Raw genomic sequence first — 23,362 nt, 5'->3', positions numbered from 1 at the left:
CGTGAAGTCGACAACGCCAAACGCCAACTAAAACTCCTTTCCCTACATTGTAAGTATATATTATTGTTGTTGTTATTTTTGCAGTTGTTGCTTTTGTGTTGGCCACTGTCACTTGGCGTGAAGCGGACTTCATTAGCTGCGCTACTAAGTTTAAGGGAGCTGCGTTCATGGAATGTCGGGCAATGCCGTTCATTGAGCCTCTCGCTGCTATTGGCTGCTGCCTGCTAGCCACTGTCCGCTAGGTGGCGCTGACTCGCCACGGCGTGCGACTAATTGCAACTGTGCCCATTGCAACTCATAGCGCACACTTTAACTTTAACTCACTCACTCAGAAGCGAATATTCTGCAATACCTGAAGCATCGCCAGTTCTCCTTCTCCTACTCCACACACCTTCCATTGCCCCCTCCCTCTCGCCTAGCCAGTCATTTGTTGCAGTCACGGAGGCGACTCCAAGCACCATGCGCCGCTTTAAACATAATAATAAAAAACGTAAGTTGCTGTAGTCCTGAATGATCGACTTGCACATACCCGCGAGTTTTTTTGCTTGCTTTTATGTTTTAATTTATTTTCATGTCAGCGCTAGAAGCTAAAGTTTTTATTATGATTATTTATTGTTGTAATCCTAAATTTATTTTTGTTCTCAATTCATTTATTTACAATCTGTCTACTTTAACAATAAGTAAATTGTGTAACTAATATTCAATTAACAGAAATAGCTGATATCCAACGAGCCCTGATATTATATATTACATCTCTTCAGTTGCTTGAAATTATCTATCCCAAATGAATTAAATTGTAGGTATAAAAATTAAATTTATTCCAAAAGTATGCTGTTGTGTTTTTCCATTTTTTATGTGGACATATTTTAATTCAATTTTGAAACTCGTCTCAATATTAAGATATCATTATCCATTTGGTTCTGTGTTACTAGTCTTAAAGCTACATAAAGAAAAACTGATGAAACTTTATTTAAATTTTTAATAAATATGAAATAAAACATATAAATTCTAATAGTTCTAATGTTTACTATTCCATATGGAATGAAATCAAGCATCTACAAAATTCATTGCTATCATCACACCGTCGTGCAAGCCCGCTTTCACAATTTTATAGCTACAGAGTAGAGCAAAAATTAAAATCGTCACGCCAGGCGTCAGTGCAGTGAAGCAATCGCGGCGTGAACAAAGCTACGGCAACCCCAAAAGGAGCTACACTCGAGACTAGCTACAGTTACAGCTGGAGTTGGAGTTGGAGTTGAAGTTGAGGCTGTGGAACTGGAGCTGAGGCTGAAGTTACCTAAATAGGCAAGAAGGCAACACTGAGGCACCAGGTCATAATAATAAACCATTAATATTAATATGCAGCAGCTAAATTTCAAAGCGAGGCCCTTTCTCACTTCCACAGCGATAAGAGTAAGGTTGAGTTTTGTATCGAAAATCGAAACAAGTAGTAGGAGAACTCTGAAATGAAATGCACCGTTTTGCGCTACAACATTGTTCACCTAACACACAATATAACATACATATATAATACTTGAATAGCCATTGTTCGCTGATGATTGCCCTTCAACGGTTCGCTCTGTTTCGACTGCTTGTCATTAATTATAATGTCAGTTGGGCGCAGGTGAACACATTAGCATTGCGCATATATTTTATTAGATGGCATAGATTCCTACTAAAGTACGTAAGTCCATTTATTAACTGGATTCGCATTCAACATTTCCTATTTAAAAAAGTTTCATCTTGATTAGCATAATACTAAAATAACTACATTGAGTACAATAAGCTAGCAAAAGTAATGAATATATAAAAAGAGAGTTGAAAGCCAGAGCAATAAATTGTCATATTATAAGCTCTTTCTGAATTATTATTATTGATATAGGAAATATCTTTCTTTTCCATGTCAACGGAAACAAAGTTTATTCCGTAGAGACGAAATTTGGAAGATAATTAAAGAAAGTTGTCAATTCATGTTAAAGGAACAAATATCCGTAAAACATCAAAGTTGCTTGATTTTTGTTTGTGCAGATAACAGCATATCACTTCAATGTTTTCTCTAATCTTTGCGAGAGTATTGTGATCCTCTTTGAAAACAGGATATGGCGGAGATATGAGGAATTTGGTCTGCCTAATTTGTGTGCCCCTAAAAGTATGCAAAATAAACTATTTGAGAAATTCGCCTTCAAACATCCATTACGAAATGCTTCTGTTGTTGTAATCATTTATAATGTAGTTGTTGTTTTTATCAAGAACAAATTTAAAGAAGTTGTTGTTGTTGTAGACAATTAAAAGCAGTCGCAAATATAAAATAAAAAATTAAATATTGAGCGAACATAAATAAGCAGCAAATCTCGTATAGCGATCGTCATAAAAAACAACCTAGTTCTTACTCCTCTAAACTCGTTTTGATAGCAAAAATTATTATTTCTTTTAAAATATTTGTTATTTATTGACTAATCTATGAATTAAAGTAAACGAAAAGTAAAAAGTACATTTTTTTTAGTGTTAATACGTAATTACTTATTACGTTAAATCGATAATATTATAAAAAGAATATTAACTAGTTTCCAAAGTTGTCATTCGCTTTGCACAATTCCACAAAAGTTATTTATTATTTTCCTTCAAGATCAAGATATTGCCAGGATTCTTAGAACGTGCTTTGTCATTGGCACTAAATATGATATAAGTATTATTATTTTTGTAATATTATATATTTATTAATACCCAAACTATTGAAGTAAGTGGAAATTGGTTTTTTGTATATTTACCTTAAATCGATCATTTTATAAAAGTAGTAAAAAGTTTCCAACACATTCATTCCCAGAAATGATTCACTATTTTCCTCCAAGACCAGATAAAATTGAAAGTAATACAAAATGAAAATGCAAAGTTCTATTAAAAGATAATTTTCGAGATTTGTAAACAAAAGTGGGATATGAGCATAAACATAGCGTGACGGTCGCAGTCTCAACTGAAATTTGCACTCAGTTTGTGGTGGAAGCATTGAACAGAAGACACTTGCTGGGCCAAGATGCCAAAAGGAAGCTGGCAAGTTGCTAACCAAGCCAACCGAGCAGGAGGATGCACTGAAAGGAGCAGCAGTCGAAGGTCCCGCCAAGCATTCCAAATCGATTACGACAATTTGCAAGATCAAAGACACGACTATCTGCCTCGCTCTCTGCATTTATATTTAGCTCTCTCTCTCTCTCTCTCTGTTTCTCTTTTGCTTAGTCTATGTAACATATTTATTAATAAAACTCCAACTGGCAGACTAGAAAGAAAGAGAGTGATGACAGCAGCGAGGATAGAGATGGAAGATCGTCGCGAAACAGAAACAGTTGGTGGTAAGTGAGCAGATCTCTCAGTTGCTCGGAGCAGTACACAAAGTGTTGACAATTGTCCGACCCAAGTCCAACTGCGCAATGGCCTTCGACCTTCGACTTTGACGAGTCCTGCAATCATCGTTAATGATCGCAATGTCCTTGTGCGCTTCAATTTGACAAATCAATTTGTGAGCTAACAGCGTGCGCTCAACAACTCTCCTCTTCGCACTCCGACTCCGATTCCGTCTTCGACTTCGTTCAGCCATCGCGCAGACTTTTCTCTGTTTGAGTTGCCGAGCCCGGTGGGACATCGGCTATTCCATCCGAGGACATTGAGCAGAACACGAAACTGCAGGACACGAACTGCAACCTGTGCCTCTGTACCCAGACAGTAGTTGACAGACCAAACCAAAATGTTTGCCAATAGTCTTTGATTATGCTCACAATCTGTCATCACAAGGGGTTCTCAATTGTGATCCATGGTCTGAGTGTCCTTGCGACTACAAAACTTTTGACATACATTTGATGAAAACATTGCAATTACTGTGAAGGTTAATAATGACGATATTACCTAAATAACAAAATGTAGCTATTCTATCATAAATTAGTTGAAAATTAAATGCTTTAATTTATTATTGTACGTATTTGATTATTTAAAAATATAAATAAAAACAAGTAAGAAAGCTACAGTCGAGTATGCTCGACTGTGAGATACCCGCTACCCATTTTGAATAAGAGCAAAATATTGCGGTATTATTTTCAAAATATACCGAAAATATTACAAAAATACCGAAAATGTGCCAGTTGGTATATTTGGTATATCGTATATCGGTACCGCATTCAAAATATACCATAGGCGGCACAATATACCAGATTGTCAGCCATACAAAAGTATTTCTTTAATAACTTCCACAATTTTCATCTGATCGCAGCCAAATTTTCAGGAATCATAACTCCTATTGTTATTATCGTATACACCAGCTTTAAAATTACGCTTGTTATTAAATTTTATTGATTTGCGGGGGCGGAAGTGGCGTGGCAAAAATTTGAAACAAACTTGATCTACATAACAAATGCTATCTCTTATAGTCGCTGAGATCTAGTGTTTCATACGGACAGACACACAGACAGACAGACAGACATGGCTAGATCGTCTCGGCTGTTGAAGCTGATTAAGAATATATATACTTTATAGGGTCAGAGATGCCTCCTTCTACCTGTTACATACATTTCCTGCCGGCACAAAGTTATAATACCCTTCTACCCTATGGGTAGCGGATATAATTATACTCTTATTAACTTAATCAAGTTGTTTTTTAAATTTGCTAACCAAATAGTTGTCAGCATATATATTAATAAAAACTCAGGCCAATTGTCGTTTTGAAAGTATTCGAGCATAATTTCGAGTACTTCGGAGATTGACCCCACTGTCAACACGCGACTAAGAAATTGAAAACAATATTTTTATTTTATTTATTTTTTCGAATTTAAAAAAAAAATTACAGACAATCATCCGACATTGAAATCTCTTCTGCCGACAGAGAATCTAGGCCGCGACTCTAGGCTATCATTACTTGACCTCTCCCGTTCAGATCTATTGAGCGGAATGCAAATCGGCTGCACTGACTTTAACGAAATATTCAGTTCCAAATTTATTTTGTTTGCGGGCAGTCGAAACATTTAAAATGTGCAGAATAAAATTTAACGGAGTTTTCTTACTGATGGTCCTTCAAATATTCTTGGTGGCTACAACAACTGGAGATGAAGTGAGATCAAAAACATAATACTAAGAAGAATAAAGAGTGATTAAAGTGTATACCTTTTCTTCCTATCAGACGTGTGAATCAGACCGAAAATTGGAAGAACAGTGCCGGCTTCATAACTACAAGACTGTTAAACCCTTGCTCGATTATTTCAGGCAGGTTAGAAATGAGATAGAACAAAGTGAAACTAAGGAAAAGCAGATAAGTGATCTTATGGAAAAATATCATGAAATTGTAAGAATTCATGAAACATTCAAGAAAGAGGCAGATCTATTAAATGAGTACAAAAACAAAGTGATCAAAGGGGAAAACGATTTGCAATTCTGTCAAAATAAAGTTGATAAATCTGAATCTGAAATTAATTCAAAACAAAATACTATTCTTAAATTAGAAAAACAACTATCAGATAAATCAACTAACTTAGAAAATTGTCAAGTTCAATTAAAATCTTTCAATTCTAGTTTAATTGAAAAAGATGAAAATATAAAAGCTCTTAATTCTAGATTAATTGAAAAAGATGAAAATATAAAGAGAATTAGTGAGAATATTAAAAATAAAACAGAACATCAGAAAGCACTTGAGTTGGAATTAGAGAAGAGTAAATCTATATCAATAAAGAATGAAAAATATATTCAGTTATGTCGTTCAGAAATCAACGAATTAAATAGGACATCAGAAAACATTAGAGAAGAACAGAAAAAGATTCAATTGAAATTAACAGAAAGTGAAACTAAGCTAATAGATAGAGTAAAGGATAAATCCACACACTTAGAAAATTGTCAAGTTCAATTAAAATATGTTAATTCTAGATTAATTGAAAAAGATGAAAATATAAAGATATTTAGTGAGAATATTAAAAATAACACAGAACATCAGAAGAAACTTGAGTTGAAATTCGAGAAGAGTAAATCTACATTAATAAAGCAAAAAAAACTTATTCAGTTATGTCGATCAGAAATCAACGAATTAAATAGGACATTAGAGAACAATATAGAAGAACAGAAAAATATTCAATTGGAATTAAAAGAAAATGAAACTAAGCTAATAGATAAAGTAAAGGAAAATCAGTTATGTCAATCTGAACTTGATATATTAAATGCCACAACATGCATCCCTTTTGGAGAAAATCCAGGAGTTCATCAACTCAAGGTCTCTGGCATAGGTTTATTCAATGTTTTGTGCGATAGTCAATTAGCTGGACCTGGATGGATTGTAATACAACAACGAGTTGGGGGAAAAGAGAGTTTCTATAGAGATTGGGCAACGTTTCGCAAAGGTTTCGGTTCTTTTCAAAGTGATTTCTTTCTTGGATTAGAGAAATTACATAGCATCACGAGCTTGCAGCGTTTCGAACTTTACATACATATGGTTGCTGAGAATGGAAGTACCTACAACGTTCGTTATGACGACTTCAAAATATCTAATGAAGATAATGGATATGCACTGAGCTTGGGTAAATTCAATGGAACTTTTATTGGGGATGGCATGAGAGAATCTGAAAACATGAAATTCACAACATTCGATCACGACAACGACGAATTTGATGGTCGTAATTGCGCAGTCGTGTTAAAAAGTGGCTGGTGGCACAATTCTTGTTTTTCTAGGTAAATATTGCAAATTTGTATTTACGAAGGAATACACATAATTATAGATTTTTGTTGCTTCTTATGTTTCTTATGCAGTAATTTAAATGCACCATATGGGGCACTTCTACGTTGGTGGGACGAAAATTCCAATTATATTGGAATTAAAGAAGTTAAGATGCTAATTCGCCCCAAAGATGCGATGAAGAAGTGATAAACTGAAAAGTTAAAATTCCTATATATGACTCAATTATGTAATCATTTATATATAATTGGTGCATTACGAAATTGCGTTCTAAAAAATAAAATGATCGACTATTTAATTCAGCGACATATTTTTTTTATGGAAATATTTCAGTTTTTATAGCATTTATTGTATCTTTTGATGTAGCAAATTTAAATCTTTAGACGCTTTCAATAGAGGTACAAATACTTAAAAGTCAGTAAACTTATGATTAGCCTGTATATATCCTTTCTGCCGGACCTTGAATATTAATATAATTTCAGAAATGATCTTCACATATTCGTTTCTTATCTAAACATAAATGATGCAGTTTTGTTACTAATAATATATAAAAAATTTTATTTTTGCCACATTAGTTAATGAGAAGGTAATATTAATTACACAAAGCAGTGTATTATAGTGGGTGCTAAAGGTGTATTTATTTTCCTCTTATTAAATAGATGAATTCGACCAACAAATGGAAGAACAGTGCCGGATTTATAAGTAAGAAAGCTACATTCGAGTGTGCTTGACTGTGATATACCTGGTACCCATTTTGAATAAAAGCTAAATATTGCGGTATTATTCTCAAAATATACCGAAATATTGCAAAAATACTACAAATATACACCGAATAGTGTATTTGGTATATCGATATAGTACCGCATTAAAAATATAGCATGGGCACAATATACCAAATTGTCAGCCAAAGCAACTGTGACCCCTAGTAAGTAGGCGTTTTTGCCCATACAAAAGTATTTCTTTAATCACTTCGACAATTTTTATCTGATCGCAACCAAATTTTCAGGAACCACAATTACTAGTTATTATTATCAGTTATTATTATATCAAAATTCTAGTTTTTACGAGATCCAGTGTTTCATACGGACAGACGGACAAACAGACAGACAGACGGACATGGCTAGATCGTCTCGGCTGTTGATGCTGATCAAGAATACATATACTTTATAGGGTCGGAGATGCCTCCTTCTACCTGTTACATACATTTCCTGCCGGCACAAAGTTATAATACCCTTCTACCCTATGGGTAGTGGGTATAAATATTATAATATTAAATAGAGTAATATTATAATGTGTCCTATAATTTAAAATGCAGGTATTTGGAATTTTCATACAATATTATGTTAAATATTATATCTTGCAAGTAAACTTGAAGCTACCAGCAAAGTATTGTCGTATTATATTTACGCGTTATTATATGATCCTCTAGATATTCTTAAAAAAAAATTAATTTAATTTATACTACCACTATTTCTTATTCGGACTTATGTATGAATCTGTTAAAATACCAGGCGAACATAATAGAGTAGCAGGTGGATTACCCCATGCACAAAAGCTGCAGAGTATATAATTATTCTCTCATATCGTAAGGTAGATCCCAAAAGCGGGACACAATACTCTTTAATTATATTAAAAAGCACGTGGGGCAAGTGACTTTCTGAACTGCTGCTTGCTGCCGATTTTTGTTCCCCTAGTATTTCATCCTATGATTTCGCACTTTTCAGCCCATCGTAATGCCATTTTCTTCGTAAATAACAAAAACTACTTCAATAACTACTACTACTTCTACCAATATTTCTCATTTCAATCTGTTAAAATACCAGGCGAACATAATAGAGTAGCAGGTGGATTACTTCTCGCACAGGAGAAATCCAAAAGAGAATACAATTATTCTCTCAGAGTGTAATTTGGATCCCAAGAGCGGGAGACAAAACTCTCCAATTACAAGTGACTTTCTGTTCTGCTGCTTACTGCTGATCTCTGTTCGCCTGGTGTTTGACTCGATAATTTCGTAGTATTTAGCCCTTCGTAACGGCAATAAACATAAAAAATGTCATTGATGATAACAACAATAACGATTAAAACGTTAAAATTAATTGCAACTGGAGTAAAGCTCTGTAACGCTTTTAAACAAATATTAAACTGATTCTATTCAAAATAGTTCATTTTGTGCAGATTAAGAAGCAGTTATTGAATAAAATTAGTTACAGTTCAGCCATATCCTTTCGAAATTTAAAAGGACATCGTTTCTGCACATTATAGGTCTATTGATCTGCATTTAAGAATATAGATCTCATATAAGTATTAAACACTTGGCTAAACTCCAAGAGAAACAACCTTGCGCCAAAGAACATCGCGATCATCTTTTAAGTGACCGATATACAGTTCATTTTTAGATTTTCGACCAATTTTCAATACCTACCCTTTTTTTATTAAATTAAATACTTACCTTACTTACCAGTTGCATTGAAGATTTCTTTGATTTTTAGAGATCAAATAAAAACAAAAGTCTGATATATATATTTTTTTTATTTTTAATTTTAAATATGCCTTTCCCAATAAATATTTACATATTTGCAACATAAAAAAAGAAATTTAAATTCGGCATTATCTTTTTTTTTTTATTATCAATAATTGTTTTGTTTTCAACAGCATTTCGAGAGTTATACAAATAATTTTATAAATATCATAATAAAAAAAAATTTTTATCTTTTGACGCCTCATGAAAAATTATTCTATTAATCGCTAAATAATTCTTAATCATAATACAAAATTTTAGCTATATTCCACTAAATCTTTAAAAATCGATCTAACTAAATCATATCATAAATATTCAAAGATATTCAAAAATTTTCACAGCGCAATAAAGTAAGAGAGCAAGAGTTTAAGTTGCTCAACTAGTTCATTGAGCATAAATAGAGCTAAGATCTATGCACATTATCCTTGATGATCCTTGACTTAGAGACTTTCTCCTGCAGCCTGTTGAAGCAAACACCTCATTAGCAAGGATTATCGGCCCGTTCGACATAGACGTGAAGAGTCCGAGTGTCCTCATTGTGCTCGCTCACTGATCCTGTCTACCTGACTTTGACTTCACTTCGTAGCGAGCACAGAAAAAGGAATGAAGAAGAGGTTGGGAAATGGAACGAGCTGAAAAGCTAAGCCTTTCCCGTTCTTAACTCTTGCTTGGAAAGGGGTTTGTGTTCGGACTTGAGAGCTGCGCATGCGCTTCGACTGGAAACAGAGAAAGAGAAACAGAAACACAGAATGACAGCAAATAAAAGTTTATGGTGCATCGTAAATGAGTGAGGGAAACCTTTCACCTTTTCCCTGGCCCTGCGCGCTTCCTGGCAGCAAAGGATTATTTCCGAATCTGCCTAATCCTCGAGCTGTGTTTATGTTGTCTCTCTCTTACACCCACAACCTTTCTCTCTCCCTCTCTTTGGCTTTGTAGTGCTCGCTAAATCCTTTCGCAACCCAGCGATTTCGTCTCTTGGAACTGAAATTCGCATTCGAATTCGCGCAGTTTATTTTGGGACAATCCACAGCTCATTTAGGAGGCTTGTCTGCCGCCAGAACCCTGTAAATATTTTGAGGTTTTGCGCTTCTTATGCCTCAGGCACCGCCTGATATACCTGACACCGTCTTTACGAGTCTATAAAATGCAAAATACGATTATAATTGGACCATGATCAGGGGCAGCATTGCAACAGGTACAACAGACTCGACTTACGGCAAAAGTCATTTATAATAATGGCTAAACAAAAAGGCAGATATTTGATAGAGACACGACTGATGTGGCTTATCGAACATTTAATACACTAACAAGAAATTCAAATATGGAAACTATTTTTTGGCAATAACATATGTAGTAGAAACTGCCATTTTTTTTTGAAGACTAAAATGTTTTAAATGAATGTAAGAAGTTAATTTGTTAATGAGATTTAATAAAACAAAAACAAATTAAAATAACTTTTTTAAATTTCAATATTAAAAACTGAATTTATCTAAAAAAAATATTTAAATAGTGTTTGTTTATTTTGATGTATAAACTATTCAGAAAAGTTATTAACGGACCATTTCCTTGTAAACACTAAATTCATCGAAACAAATTGTCCATATCATACAACCTTTCTGAAAATTCTAGAAAAAATATTGTGTTTCAAAATAAAACTCAAAAAAAAATTAACTTGATTAATGATTTTAATTGTTGAAGACCACTAATTTTATTGTTTTATTATTCAATTTTTAAAATTAAAAACTAAATTAGAATGAATATATAATTACAAAAGAATAAAAAGTTAACTCATTTAAATAAATTAAACTAAAAGCGTTTTTTTTTTAATCTTTCTTAAATTAAAATATTTTGGAATTGGAAGAATTGTATTTTCTAACTTCCTTAAAAAAGCGTCATATAATCTTGGCTCATATTGACCAAACTCGAATTGTCTGTTAGGGTATATAAAATTAAATTAAATCTGTGGCTCATCTGCTGCTGTGGTTGTTGCTGTCGCTGTTGCTGTGGTTGCTGCTGTGGCAGCTACTCATATGTTAAATTACAATTTTCGTAGCTTTGTCGGTTCAACACATTGTCGGTTCATTAATCAAGACGGTGAAGCAAGTAGCCTCCGCCCATGATCTGCTCTTGCTGCTGCTGCTGCAGCTGGACAAGATTGGGGTACAAATAGAGCGGCTACAAAAAGTTCATTAGTCTGACAAAGTAAAGGTTCAAGTCCAAGAAATACTTGTAACACAGTCAAAGCAAAGACTTGAGTTGTAATTCTTTATCGCTACCGAAAATTAATGCGTAATATTTTGGATTTGTGGCATTTACAAAAACATTTGTCGAGCGGAGCTTTCTCAGCTACCGTGCTTCTCTAGGGTCGAATGGGGATCGGAGTTGGGATCGGGGTTGATGAATCAAATTTTAATTAAAGTTTATTGAGTTTATTGCATTATTAGCTTGGCTGGAGCCAAAGCCCAGTGAAATCGTTGGGTGCTATTAAATTGGCATTAGACAAGCTTCAAAATTGGGCTAACCTAAAACGAACGAAAGAAAAGTCCAACTATTTAGCCATGAGATAGCAAGAAACTCAACAACAAGGTAAAAATACAATTTCATCGAATGGAAGAAAAATAACAAAACTGCCAAGAGATTGATAGAAATCTTTAGTACCAAATGAGATTCGGTTGTCGCAATTTGCAGTCGGATTTTTGGCAAACAATTTTTGCACTCTACCTGGAACTGCGATCCTAAGTCGATTTCAAAGTCAATATTTACTTTTGGTCTGCACAAATATTGTAGGAAAAACTAGATTAAAATAATAACACAGAGATACAAACAGAAAACTGAGAGGATCAAGGACCAAGGGATTGTCTGGGGATGAGCGATGTCTGTTGAAGTATGACTTCATTAATTGCCACTTGTTGCACACGTAGAAAAGATTTAGATTTTGGGTTCAGAGCAGAACAGAGCGGAGAGCAGAGCAGAGCGGAGAGAGAGAGGTGTGAATTTGAGGTAAATGCTTAGGGGCAATTACTCAATTCGATAGAATTGATGGGCAATTAACACCTTGGTTGGAGTTTGAGCCACTTTTAATGATGACGACTGCAACTAGAGTTCTCATTTAGAGCCAAATGTATTGCCAACTTCCGCAATGGAAGATTTCTATTTCTCAGTTTTATTTTTGTGTTTTTAGTTTTTGGAGTTTTGCTTACTCACAGCATGGCGTCCTCGAGTCCTTATGTCCCGTTGAGTTTGTTGAAATCTTGTGCCAAAACTCGGAACACGAAATGCGGAATGCGGGATGCGTTCGCTACTTAAGGTCTCTAATGGCTCGCAACGAGATTTTCCGGAATCCTGCTGGCAACAGAAGCGTGTCAAGGTCCTGCAAGGCTACTGAATGAGCACAGCATGTCCTGGCAGTTCCAGGAGCTGGATAGAAGCGTCTGCTCTTCCAGTATAAATTAGCATATATTTAGTTGTAACTTTCAAGAAACTAAATAGAGTTTTATACGAATTGCAGTTGAGTTAAATGAATTGCTATAAATTGGGATATATACTTATAGATGATGTCCTGGCAAATTCAGAAATCTATCTTTATATAGACTTTTATTTATATAAATTATCATTGTATTTATTTTCAACTTAAAGATACATTCTTGAAGGTAGAAAGATCAATCCACTTTTTTCTTTCTTCATAAATTAATACCTTAAAGATACAACTTAAAGATACATTCGTGAAGGTTGATCAATCCACCTTTTCTTTCTTCATAAATTAACATTTCTGCAGATGTATATATAAATTATAATATATTTATTTGCAACTTATAGACACTATATACAGATGTACTCTCCAAAGTAGTACTCAGGAATAGGCTAAATGCTCTTACAACTAAGGATATAACTACATATAGCTTGTAGAACCACTCGAGACTTGGTGCTAGCATAGTGTAACATGATTCTTTGGCGAGATTAGAGAGGTGATATTCCGGCGTTGTCTAGTACCAGGAGTGATAGAACGGCTGTGGCGGCATCGCTGTGTAATTCATCTTCGAGGGCGAGGAGAAAGCGGCGGCTGCGGCGGCGGCTGCATTGAAGTTCTGCGGCATGAAGTGCGACGAGCTGGTGGCAGGATAATGCGGTGTGGCATACTGCGCATGTGCATGCGGATGCGGGGCATGCGGATGATGGGGATGCGGAGCATGGGGATGCGTTGACGATGGTGCATATGGGGCATATTGACCCGCTGGATGCTGATAGGCATGATGGAACATCTGGTGAGCGGCAGTTGCTGCCGAGCTGGGAACTGTCACCTCCAGTGCATTGCTCGTCGAGCTGGTCGAATTGAGGGAATCCTCAGGTGATAGTGGGGCATTGGGACGCAGACTAGCGCTCCAGTTGGTGTAGAGCTGCGACTGCGATTGGGCCACCAGATCAGCTGTCTCCACTTTGAGAGCAGCCGAGAGATCATCGCTGTCGTTGACCAGCGAGGAGGAGGAAGTGGCTGCTTCGTTGCCACTTGAGGCACCCACGACGACAGCGGACAAGCTGTTGGGGGTGGGCGGCAGCTGGCCGAAGCCGGTGGAGCAGATGGACTCGTTGGGACTCTCGTTACGTGGCATTGTCTGATGCGGCTCAGATGCAGTGCTGTAGACGGCGCCCAATTGCGAGGCATCGTAGTGCTCGGGAGCGACGGCGGAATTGCTCGCCGAGCTGGGCATGATGTAGCTGGCGGTGGTGCTGGCAGCGGGATTGTAGAACTGATGATGATGATGCGACGGTGGCGGCGAGAGATTGCTGCTGCTGCTGCCTGCGACGGGAGCTGGATTGCTGTAGAAGTCGTACTGATGATGCTGGTACACTGCATCGATGCTGGGCATCATGGCCAGCGGGGTCAACTGATGTGAGCTGGCCACACTGCTGTGATTGAGGCTGTGACTGCTCTGGCTGCCTCCCACAGTTGGTGCCGCAGCTGCCACGACGCTGCTGCCCGCCACTGAGGTGTGTTGCTTGCGGAGACGAGCGCGACGATTGCTAAACCACACCTGGATGCGGGCCTCGGTGAGATTGGTGCGTTGAGCCAGCTCCTCGCGCGTAAAGATGTCCGGGTATTGGGTGCGCTCAAAGGCGCGTTCCAGCTCCTCCAGTTGTGTGGCGGAGAAGGTGGTGCGGCAGCGACGTTGCTTGCGCTTGAGAGCGATGCCCGGCTCGGATTCGCAGTCGGAAATATCCTCATCGGAGGGTTTGTGTTGGTTGTGTGCGGAATTGGAGCTGCACGAGCTGGATGATAGTTTGCCGCCGGTATTATCATGATCATTGTCATTGCTATCGCTGCTGCCGTTCGCATCACGGCCACGCACCAGGCGCGAGATGGCGGACACCGAAGGCACCATGCTGCGATCACAGATGCCCTCCCTGATCAGTTTGTCGCGTATCTCCCAGGAGAACATGCCCGGATTGCTGCGCTTGTACTCCTCAATTCGACTCTCGATCTCGGGCGTGGCAATGCGTGGCTTGGAGCCACCAATCACTCCAGGGCGTATGGAGCCCGTCTCCTGATAGCGATTGAGGATCTTGGAGACACAGCCATGGGAGACGCGCAACTGACGCGAGATGACGCAAGGACGAATGCCATCGGCGGCCATTTCGACGATCTTCAGTCGAATGTTGTTTGGCAGTGGACGACCGTTGATGAAGACGCCGCCCAGCTGATTTACGCGTCCTTGGCCGCTGTTCATATCTAGCAAAGGAGAGAATAGGAAAAAGAAAGTTAGCAAGGAACTAGAAGCGAAGCGTGTGCCACTTGATTTACGACACCTCGCACAATTGACTTCCCGGGAAGAGGAAACGTCGATCGTCGTGTCGAAGGTCGCACACTAATTGCTCAGGTTGTTGTTGTTGTTGTTGTTGTTAACCTTGTCTTGTCGACACTTACCTTGCATTGCTGTGTATCCATTGAAGAAGGGTCTGTGCATGGCGGCGGCAAAGGCGGTTACAGTCATAGTTCACACGGCCTTCCCCAAATCCAAATTAAATGTGGCGACAACTCACTTCACTCGCTATCGCTACCGCTATCGGTATCGTTATCGATAGCCAAATCGAATTGCGAAATGTATTTTGTTACAGTTTCATAAGCCAACGAAACAACGGTTATTTTATTTGTTTTTCTTCTTATTTTTCGCAATCAATTCGTTGTAGTTGCAGAGCGCGACGAAAACGTAGGCGACGTAAAAATGTGAACAAAGTTGTAGACGAGACGTAGACGTTAACGGAGGCCACGAAGTTGTATGTCTGACTCGTTGCGCAGTCTGTGTCTAACTAACTTCATCAGTGCAGCAGCGTCCAAGATCGTTGCCTTTCTGTGAAGCAGCGACGTCGACAGCGAGAGCAGCGACGACAGCAAGTCAAGATGTCAGCCATTGCGGCAGGTAAACAACCACGCGGACCAATCGCAGCACTTGCCATAGTTGCCTCTCGTTCGCACTTGTGCGCGATCATAGCGCTTGGCAGTCGCTTGGGCAGTGCCGACTTCTCTCACTAGGGGGCGGCATTTTGACGAGCGCCATCAGTGGGCCAATGGCAGCAGCGTAGGGCTCCAAATAACCTTGACTGTGGAGTTTGCAGCTCGAGTCCTTGTCCCTTTGACCCAATTCTGCAGCTGCTTAATCGAATTGGACATTAGATGCAAGTCATAATGCAATCGAGTACGCATTAATTGTTTTACAAGCGTATTAGATCCTTTATTGATACCTCATTAGTACTAAATTATCAATCAGTAGGAGAGTCAAAGAATAAGTTGTAGTGTACTTCGATATGGACAGTGCAGTTGTCCCGTTACCATAGGCCCAGGCGCAGATCGAAAGTTATACTTTATTATGTGGTATGTTTTAGCAATTTAATTTATTTATTAAGCTTTATCGCTAGTTATACTCTTTTATGTTATTCCGCATCCCTCGATATTAATGAATTCTTAAATCAATTGTCGTTTTATAATAATTCGGCTTTATTATAGAACTTCTGCTGCAGTTTAACAAAATATCTATTTTAAACTTAAAATAATCTTCTTATTGTTTTGTATTTAATTAAGTAATTTAATTTATTTCGACTAGAATATTACACTAACATTTATTTGATTGCATTTCTATGTTTCCAACATTAAAAACTCACTTCGATTTACCAATATATACATACATTTTTAAGAATATTTATTTTGTTATTATTTTTAAAAGTAATATTCTTTTAGAATTTTATTATCATCAACCAGGAGAAATTTTGTCAATTTAAAATTTATACTTTCAAAAATATGTCCGTTTTTTTAATTAGAAATATTTACTTTTATTAAATTTTTAATCATTATAAAATATCCACTTCTATCTATTATATAAATATATTGTAATTAAACAAGCCGAAGATCTTCCACCTTTAACTTCAAGAATATTTTCAAATTTATCATTTTAAATTGCTGATATTCTTCGGTTCACTTCATTTTTTTCCTAAGTAAATTTTAAAAAATGTAAAATTTTAAACTTGGGTAAGAAATTTGACTTGAATTTATTAATTTAATTTCAAATGCCTTCTGTTATTTTCAAACGCTCTACTTTCATTATCCCCTTTTCTTGTGGGCATATCATATCCTTGTCACGCTTAAGCATTTGATGTGACGCTGCTGTCGCGGTCATCTCATGGTGGTGGAGTTGGAATTGAAGTGGAAGGTGGAGTCAGAGTCGTAGACGGAGACGGAGTCGGAGTTGTGTGTCGGGTCAGCGAGCGTGTGAGTTTGATTAATTGCCGAATTTCACGCAACGAAAACAAAGAGCCGCCAAGAGGCAAGAAGGGGAAATATGTGTGGAAAAGAAAGCCAATCTATATGAGTAGAAAGCACCCACTGTGAGCGCCAAGAGGTTGGAATTAATGATGCCGCTGCAAACATTAAACGCCAGCGCGGAAATTGCTATCGAAGATCAGGAGTTCGTGACGAAATGCTGCATCCTGACTAAGCAAGGACAACGGAGGCCGCAGGCCAACAAAGGACTTGGGTTTCTACTGCTCGGTGCGGCTGCCCGTTGGCATTTTGGTAAAGCAAACCCAACGGGAGTTGGGAGTACCAAAGAACTAAAACAGCAATATTTGCGCCTAGCGGGACAACAGCGTTGACCTTGAGATTAGAGATGACCTTGGCAGCAGATTGAGAAGAATCGGTATCGAAATCAATCGAAATCGCGATGTCTTTGATCTCGCCTTATAACCAATAAGGCGACAAATGAAGTGCAACTTCAATCGCGTTGATTTCTCGATTTGCGCGAACAATGCGGAGTGAAAAGGCAATGCCATATAACGCTAATTTCGCGCTATCAATGCGCTGGCAACGATGGCAGGCATCAAAGTCCGGCAAACAGTGCAATTGAAATCTCTATAGACTGAACACAGTAGGAGACAGCGAAGCCATAAACGGTGACGATGACGGTGACGCTGACGGTGACGGTGCAACAACGTCGTCACAATTTCCACGAAGAGCCAAGCCCCGGATGAATAAAGAGTGCTAAAAGACTTTTTATGATGCCACCTACGGCGCTATGAATGAATATCAACTCTCTTGCAAGTTTCTGCTGCTTCCTACCTGCCACAGAATGTTGCATGCCACCTCGCTGTCTTAGTCGAGGCGTGCGTCTTCATTCTGCGCAAACAAATAGTCCTTTAATCGATTGCATTGGAGTCTCTACTCACTCCCTCTTTCCCTCTCTCACTCTCTACCTCCCTCTCTCTCTCTTTTCCTCTACCTTCCACAGCTTTACCTTCTCCACCTGACACCTGTTTATGTTGCATCCTTAATCAAGTTAGTCGTGGTTACATCACGCTTTGCTTTCCACAAATTCACAATCATAGTTGCCATCACAGTCTTCTCTTTCCTTCTCTCTCTCTCTCTCCATCTACCGCTCTCTTTCACTCCCGTGCAATCGATTCGATTTGGGCCAACGTAATGTTGTCGTCTCTATGGAATGGCCTTGATTGCATCGCTACCCAACCTTACCCCTGCTCCTTTTCTTGACCTCTCCTAATGTCTTTATCAGTCGCTCTGTACATCGACTATTGTTTTTCGTTCACGCTGATCTTTGCTGCCGTGTAACAAATTTCCATATAATCCACACAACAAGCTGAGTCTCCAGTGATTGCACCACATGTGGAGCAAACACTGATCATACATTGCGAATTCATATGAAGAGATAGAAACAAGGCAATTCAAATCAAATAATGAAATACTGAAATCTTCACATTTGAGTGCAATAAAATTATTTCAAAATTTAGTTTATTGAAAAAATAAAATGATTGAAACAAAGTAAAAGCTGATGAACTACTGTTTAATTTAATTTATTTTTTAGTTTATTGGTAGCATTGAAATAAAATAAGAAATAGTTTGAAATTAATTTAAAATTAAAGTGATCTATATAATTTAGTAATTTTATTTAGTATGAAATATATCGATAGACTCCATAACCATGAAAATAATTTAGCCATTATTCTAGTAGACAACAATTTTACAGTAAGAAGACTGAAAAAATCTTTTATATGGAGGAAAATAAATCACACATAAAAAAAGTTTCATAACAGAAAATAATTCGAATTTTACGGACTCAGCTAAAATGAATAATATGACCAATTATTGTGAAAACTTTTAGACTTTTAAATATTCTTGACATTTTTTTAAATTGTAAAATTAAATGGAGATTACAAAACAGTAACGGTATTAAATACATTTATATAATAATAGAAAACCTACATATTTGATTAAGATTGGTTGATCTCATAATATTGTAGATGTATATTGTTCTTGAAAATATTAACATATATTTCTTCAAAATATATACATAAATTACATGCGTAAAAATTCAAAAATATGTTAAAAGTATTGGAGTATTTTACTTGAAAATATTAACATATATTTCTTCATTAATTAAGTCCCTAAAAACTCGAATAAATGTAATATAATAAAAGTAGTGATTCAAAATAAATGTATTTATTCAAAATATGTTAAAACTTATTTAAATTCCGTACAGCAATAAATAAAGTAGTTTTAAAAAGATCACACACTCTGCACTGTTAGCGGGCGTAGATTGACTTCTGGTCTAATCCGCAGTTAGTTTTGGTAAATACGAGAGGCAGTATGCAAAATCAGTTGCTGCCCCCCGGGCAGCGGACAGTTGGCAACTTAAAGTAGCAACAGTTGCAGTTGCAGGCGAGTCTGTCCTTTTTCCCAGCAATGCTGACAAGGAGCAAAGCAGGAGACTTAAGGGGCGATCGTAAAACGAAATCCTTGCTAAAGCATGCAAACAAATAGAAACAAACGACGAGATTAGAGGGAAATGTCGAACAGCTTAGCGAGTGATCCTCGCGAAGATCGCCAGTTGACTTTTTCAAATATTTTGGGCAAAACTTTGAGCAGAAGTTGAGCTGAGCTACAACAACGTCGTGGGCACGATTATAGCGGCTAATCGCATTACAGTCCAACGTTTTATTGATCAACATTTGTAAACGATTTTGCATGGCCGCCGAGCTCAACGAGTTAAACCTGGCTGGCGTCTCAGGTAGCCAAGTCGTCGACTTCTAGATGCTCAGATGCGGCTTAACGCAGCTAACGCCCCTCGAGATCCGTGAGGGCTTTCCCGATCCCTGGCGAAGTGGCAGCCTCCTGTGAACACCTCCTCTTCCTCATCGTGCTGCGATCAGCAGCAAGGCGAATCGCGATTAACCCTTGCCTTTGCCTTTTGGCATGTGTTTAGTTCGGCTAATTGAAGGCATTAGTTGTTTGTGGGTCACGATCTGGCTTCCTCGGAACTCCATTGTCCGCAAATTAGCATATTTTATATTTCGATTGAAAGGCCAGATCTCTACCCACACAATGTCAAATGCATAATCCAACGGTTTGCCGCAAAAACTCCGAGTGTCGGTTAGTGGAACTATGGCCACGTTTCGACACGCCCAGTCAACCAGACCAGACCAGACCCGATGACTACCAAGTCAAAGTCGACGCTTTGTCTGGCGAAATTGCTGTTCATTTGCACATTTTTCATTTGCACAAAAAACAAGTAAGCTACAGTCGAGTATGCACGACTTAAAGTAACACACTACCAAAATATTAGTTTAAGCAAAGTAACTGCAGCATTAAATAAGAACCACTTCAAAATGTTTTTTTTTTTTCAATTAAATTACTAGGTAAAGAAATAACCTCTAAGTTCTTGTTAGTTCCACCTACAATTCTTCTTTTTTCCTTTTAAGAAACAATTCTTGCTTAAGACTATTGAGTAATCGTAAAGAAGTACTCAGACATTTTATCTTAAATATTCATTTCTATTATAATTTGTAACTAAACTTCAAATGGTTTTTTAAATAACTCACAAATTTTTCTTTTATATACCCTTTATTTTAATTTAAAAATAGTGCATGATCGAGATTAGTAAGCGATCGTTATGAAACTGTCAGATTGCTTTTATAATATGCTTATTTTAAAATTGTACTCAAAGAATCGGAAACAAAATTATAAAATACAATTATGAGTAGTAGAATTATCAGCATTTTATAGTCTAAGTTTCCATACTTACTAAAATTTAGTTATTTATATACAGGGAAAATCGAAAATTAATACAAATTTTATACATATGTTGGCCTACAAAATTGATGCTTAGAGTTATTATATTGTTTATATAGAAAGTCAACTTAACACAAAAATTATAATACACTTCTACCATATGAAATGTATTGAGGAGCAAAAGAGAGTTAGGGAGGCAGGAGACAGGAGACAGGCAGCAGGAGGCAGAAGGAGCTGCTGCCACATACACCCACTTTTACAAAAGTCATTAGCTGAAGATGGCAATCGAGTGGAGTGGTGACTGCTAAGCGTAAGCGCTGTCGGTACGATCAGAGGCCAACAAATTGATCATTAAACAGAAGGCGCAAGGTAGGCGCAAACGGGTCCACAATGCAACAACAGCCACAGTCACAGCAACAGCCACAGTCACAGCCAAAGCGGCAGCAACAAGAGCAACAACATCAGGGCGAAATCAAACATCTGGAGAGGGAACGTCACAGGTCGTTCACGCTTCACCCCGCAGGGCAGGGAGCATCATCAAACATGCTGCAAGCCAAATGGAAAAGTGCCAGTGGAAAGGGGCTGCTGCCAAGTGAGCAAGTGAGGCAAAAGAGCAAGCGAGCGACCAACGATCTTTTCTGTCAGTGGCAACAAGATTAATTTGTTTTCCTGAGACTGCCAAACAACAAACAAGCAGCACAACCTGTTGCCCCTTCGCTTGTATATATTGTAGTATGATTTGTAATTGCTATTGCTCTGATCGACCGATCAACAGCTATTCATCATCAACAACAGGCACAGCCATAACCACAACCTCACCATCAGCTTGACTCTATTGATGTACTGGACAACGACTTTGTCCAAGAGCAGCTCAGATCAAAAAGTAGGTGGCGTTTTTCTCACATTCACGGGAAAGAGAAAGAGAGGAGAAGGGGCGCTTAGGTCAATCTTTGCCGGCGTTTTAACATTAGCAACGCTTCGTATCGGATGTATGCGAATTTAAATAATATTATTCAATCACCTTCATTAATCAAAGCCGTGTGGCTGCGTTTTGAAGATGCATTACGAATGCTCAAATGATATCGATACTCAATTAACGTCAAGCGTAGTGAAGCTTACGTTATGCGTTACGTGATGGCGACTGTGTTATCGATGGCGCAAGTGTAATCGCAGCTTGCGTTCGATATCGATTTGAACTTATTGCATTGCACTACGAAAATGTCTCAGAATAAATGGCTGCCGCAATTGAAAGTACAACATTGACAATTCAAATTGATAGCCTGACAAAAAGCCCAGCCCACAAGCATTAAAAAGAAGTTACCGTAACCAATTGGACGGCTGCAAATAATGCAAACACACACATACACTTAATTTCCGCTTAATCATTCAGAACATTGCGACGTCGGCGACCCACATTATGAGAGGGGGAATGGAGGATGCAACAGCAGCATGCTGTCTGGAATTGGGAACTTAGAACTGAGAACCCTCCCAACTCTGAGACAGACGCAAGGCCTCATTTGCATGCGTTGACGTTGCGTTGAGCGTTAAGCGCAAAGCGCTTTGATGGCGTGAAAAACTCACAAGGCGTTGCTTCATCGCCATCAGGGAGTTGGAGATGGAGATGGGGATGGTGATTGGGGAGGGGCAACAGTTGGTTGATTTCAAAAGAAAACTACTGTCGCTGTTTTCCAGGAAATGCTGCAATCGCAAGTGTTTTAATCGCAATTGACACGGCCGCCTATCAAAGGAGATTGCAGGCACGATCCTTACCAGGCACAAATTATAAATAATATTAAAAAAAATAAAAATATTATTTGATTCTACAAGTATTTAAATAAAATAGGAAATAGAAAAATAAACTAAGCTGCAGCCACCAAAACAATAGAATTAGATTATAATAAAAATGAAGTATTGACAATTTCTCAAAACTCAATTAAGAATTTTTAATACATATGTATTTGTTTTTTTTAGCTATAAAAACTAAGGTTATCAATTACTACTTATTGTAAGCTATAACATTTAATGAAAACTATGAACCCGGAAGTTATTTTTTCTGAAAACTGGACTTTATTTTACGGTTCCGATTCAGAATTAAAAAATAATAAAATACAAAACAAAATCTTGCTTCAGTTTTGGATTTGGAATTTGTAATACTTATTTTCACATGTGAAAGAAAGTTAATATTGATGATAATTTTATAAAATAAAGAATTAATGGAAGTTTTAATAAGTATTTAGTCAATGTTTATATCATTTATTAAGGAAAGTGAATGCTTTATCAATTTCAGTTTTTTGATTTAATTAACTCGAAAATGAGGAATTTATTAATTTATTTAATTCGAAGAGTAATTTCTGAGTTTTTAAAGAAAGCAAAGTGAATAGTTCACCAATTTTAGTATTTGATTTAAAAAATTAATACGAAAGTAAGAATTTTATGAATTTACGTATCTTTTTAAAGAGTAATTTCTAAATTTTTAAATCATATTTATTTGAAAGAAAGCAATCCCTACACTTGGCACACGCAGTAATTTGGACTTGTATGGCTTGAATGGTGGGCCTATAAAACCACAATCATTGCACATTCG

The 23,362-nt window shown here is 37.4% G+C and overlaps 1 protein-coding gene across 1 annotated transcript; it reads right to left on the bottom strand.

The window, feature by feature from the left end:
• Window positions 1-12,994: 12,994 nt before the first annotated feature.
• On the bottom strand, window positions 12,995-15,480 carry LOC132783745 (segmentation protein paired). The gene is made up of 2 exons (XM_060789101.1): window positions 15,133-15,480; window positions 12,995-14,937 (listed from the first exon to the last, which is right to left on the bottom strand). Exons 1-2 carry the CDS (start codon window positions 15,197-15,199, stop codon window positions 13,196-13,198), a joined length of 1,809 nt encoding a protein of 602 aa, XP_060645084.1. The 5' UTR covers window positions 15,200-15,480; the 3' UTR covers window positions 12,995-13,195.
• Window positions 15,481-23,362: the final 7,882 nt, after the last annotated feature.

This window comes from Drosophila nasuta, chromosome 2L, assembly GCF_023558535.2.
Source record: "Drosophila nasuta strain 15112-1781.00 chromosome 2L, ASM2355853v1, whole genome shotgun sequence".
Classification (NCBI taxonomy): domain Eukaryota; kingdom Metazoa; phylum Arthropoda; class Insecta; order Diptera; family Drosophilidae; genus Drosophila; species Drosophila nasuta.
Note: the sequence above shows the minus strand (reverse complement) of the source record. Positions and strands in the feature narration are given on the sequence as shown.

Bases quoted from the DNA above. Each gene is read 5' to 3' on its own strand.
- LOC132783745 (XM_060789101.1), bottom strand. From the start codon at position 15,199: ATGACTGTAACCGCCTTTGCCGCCGCCATGCACAGACCCTTCTTCAAT. The intron at 14,938-15,132 runs GTAAGTGTCGAC...CTCCTTTGCTAG, and splicing joins TGGATACACAGCAATGCAAG to ATATGAACAGCGGCCAAGGA.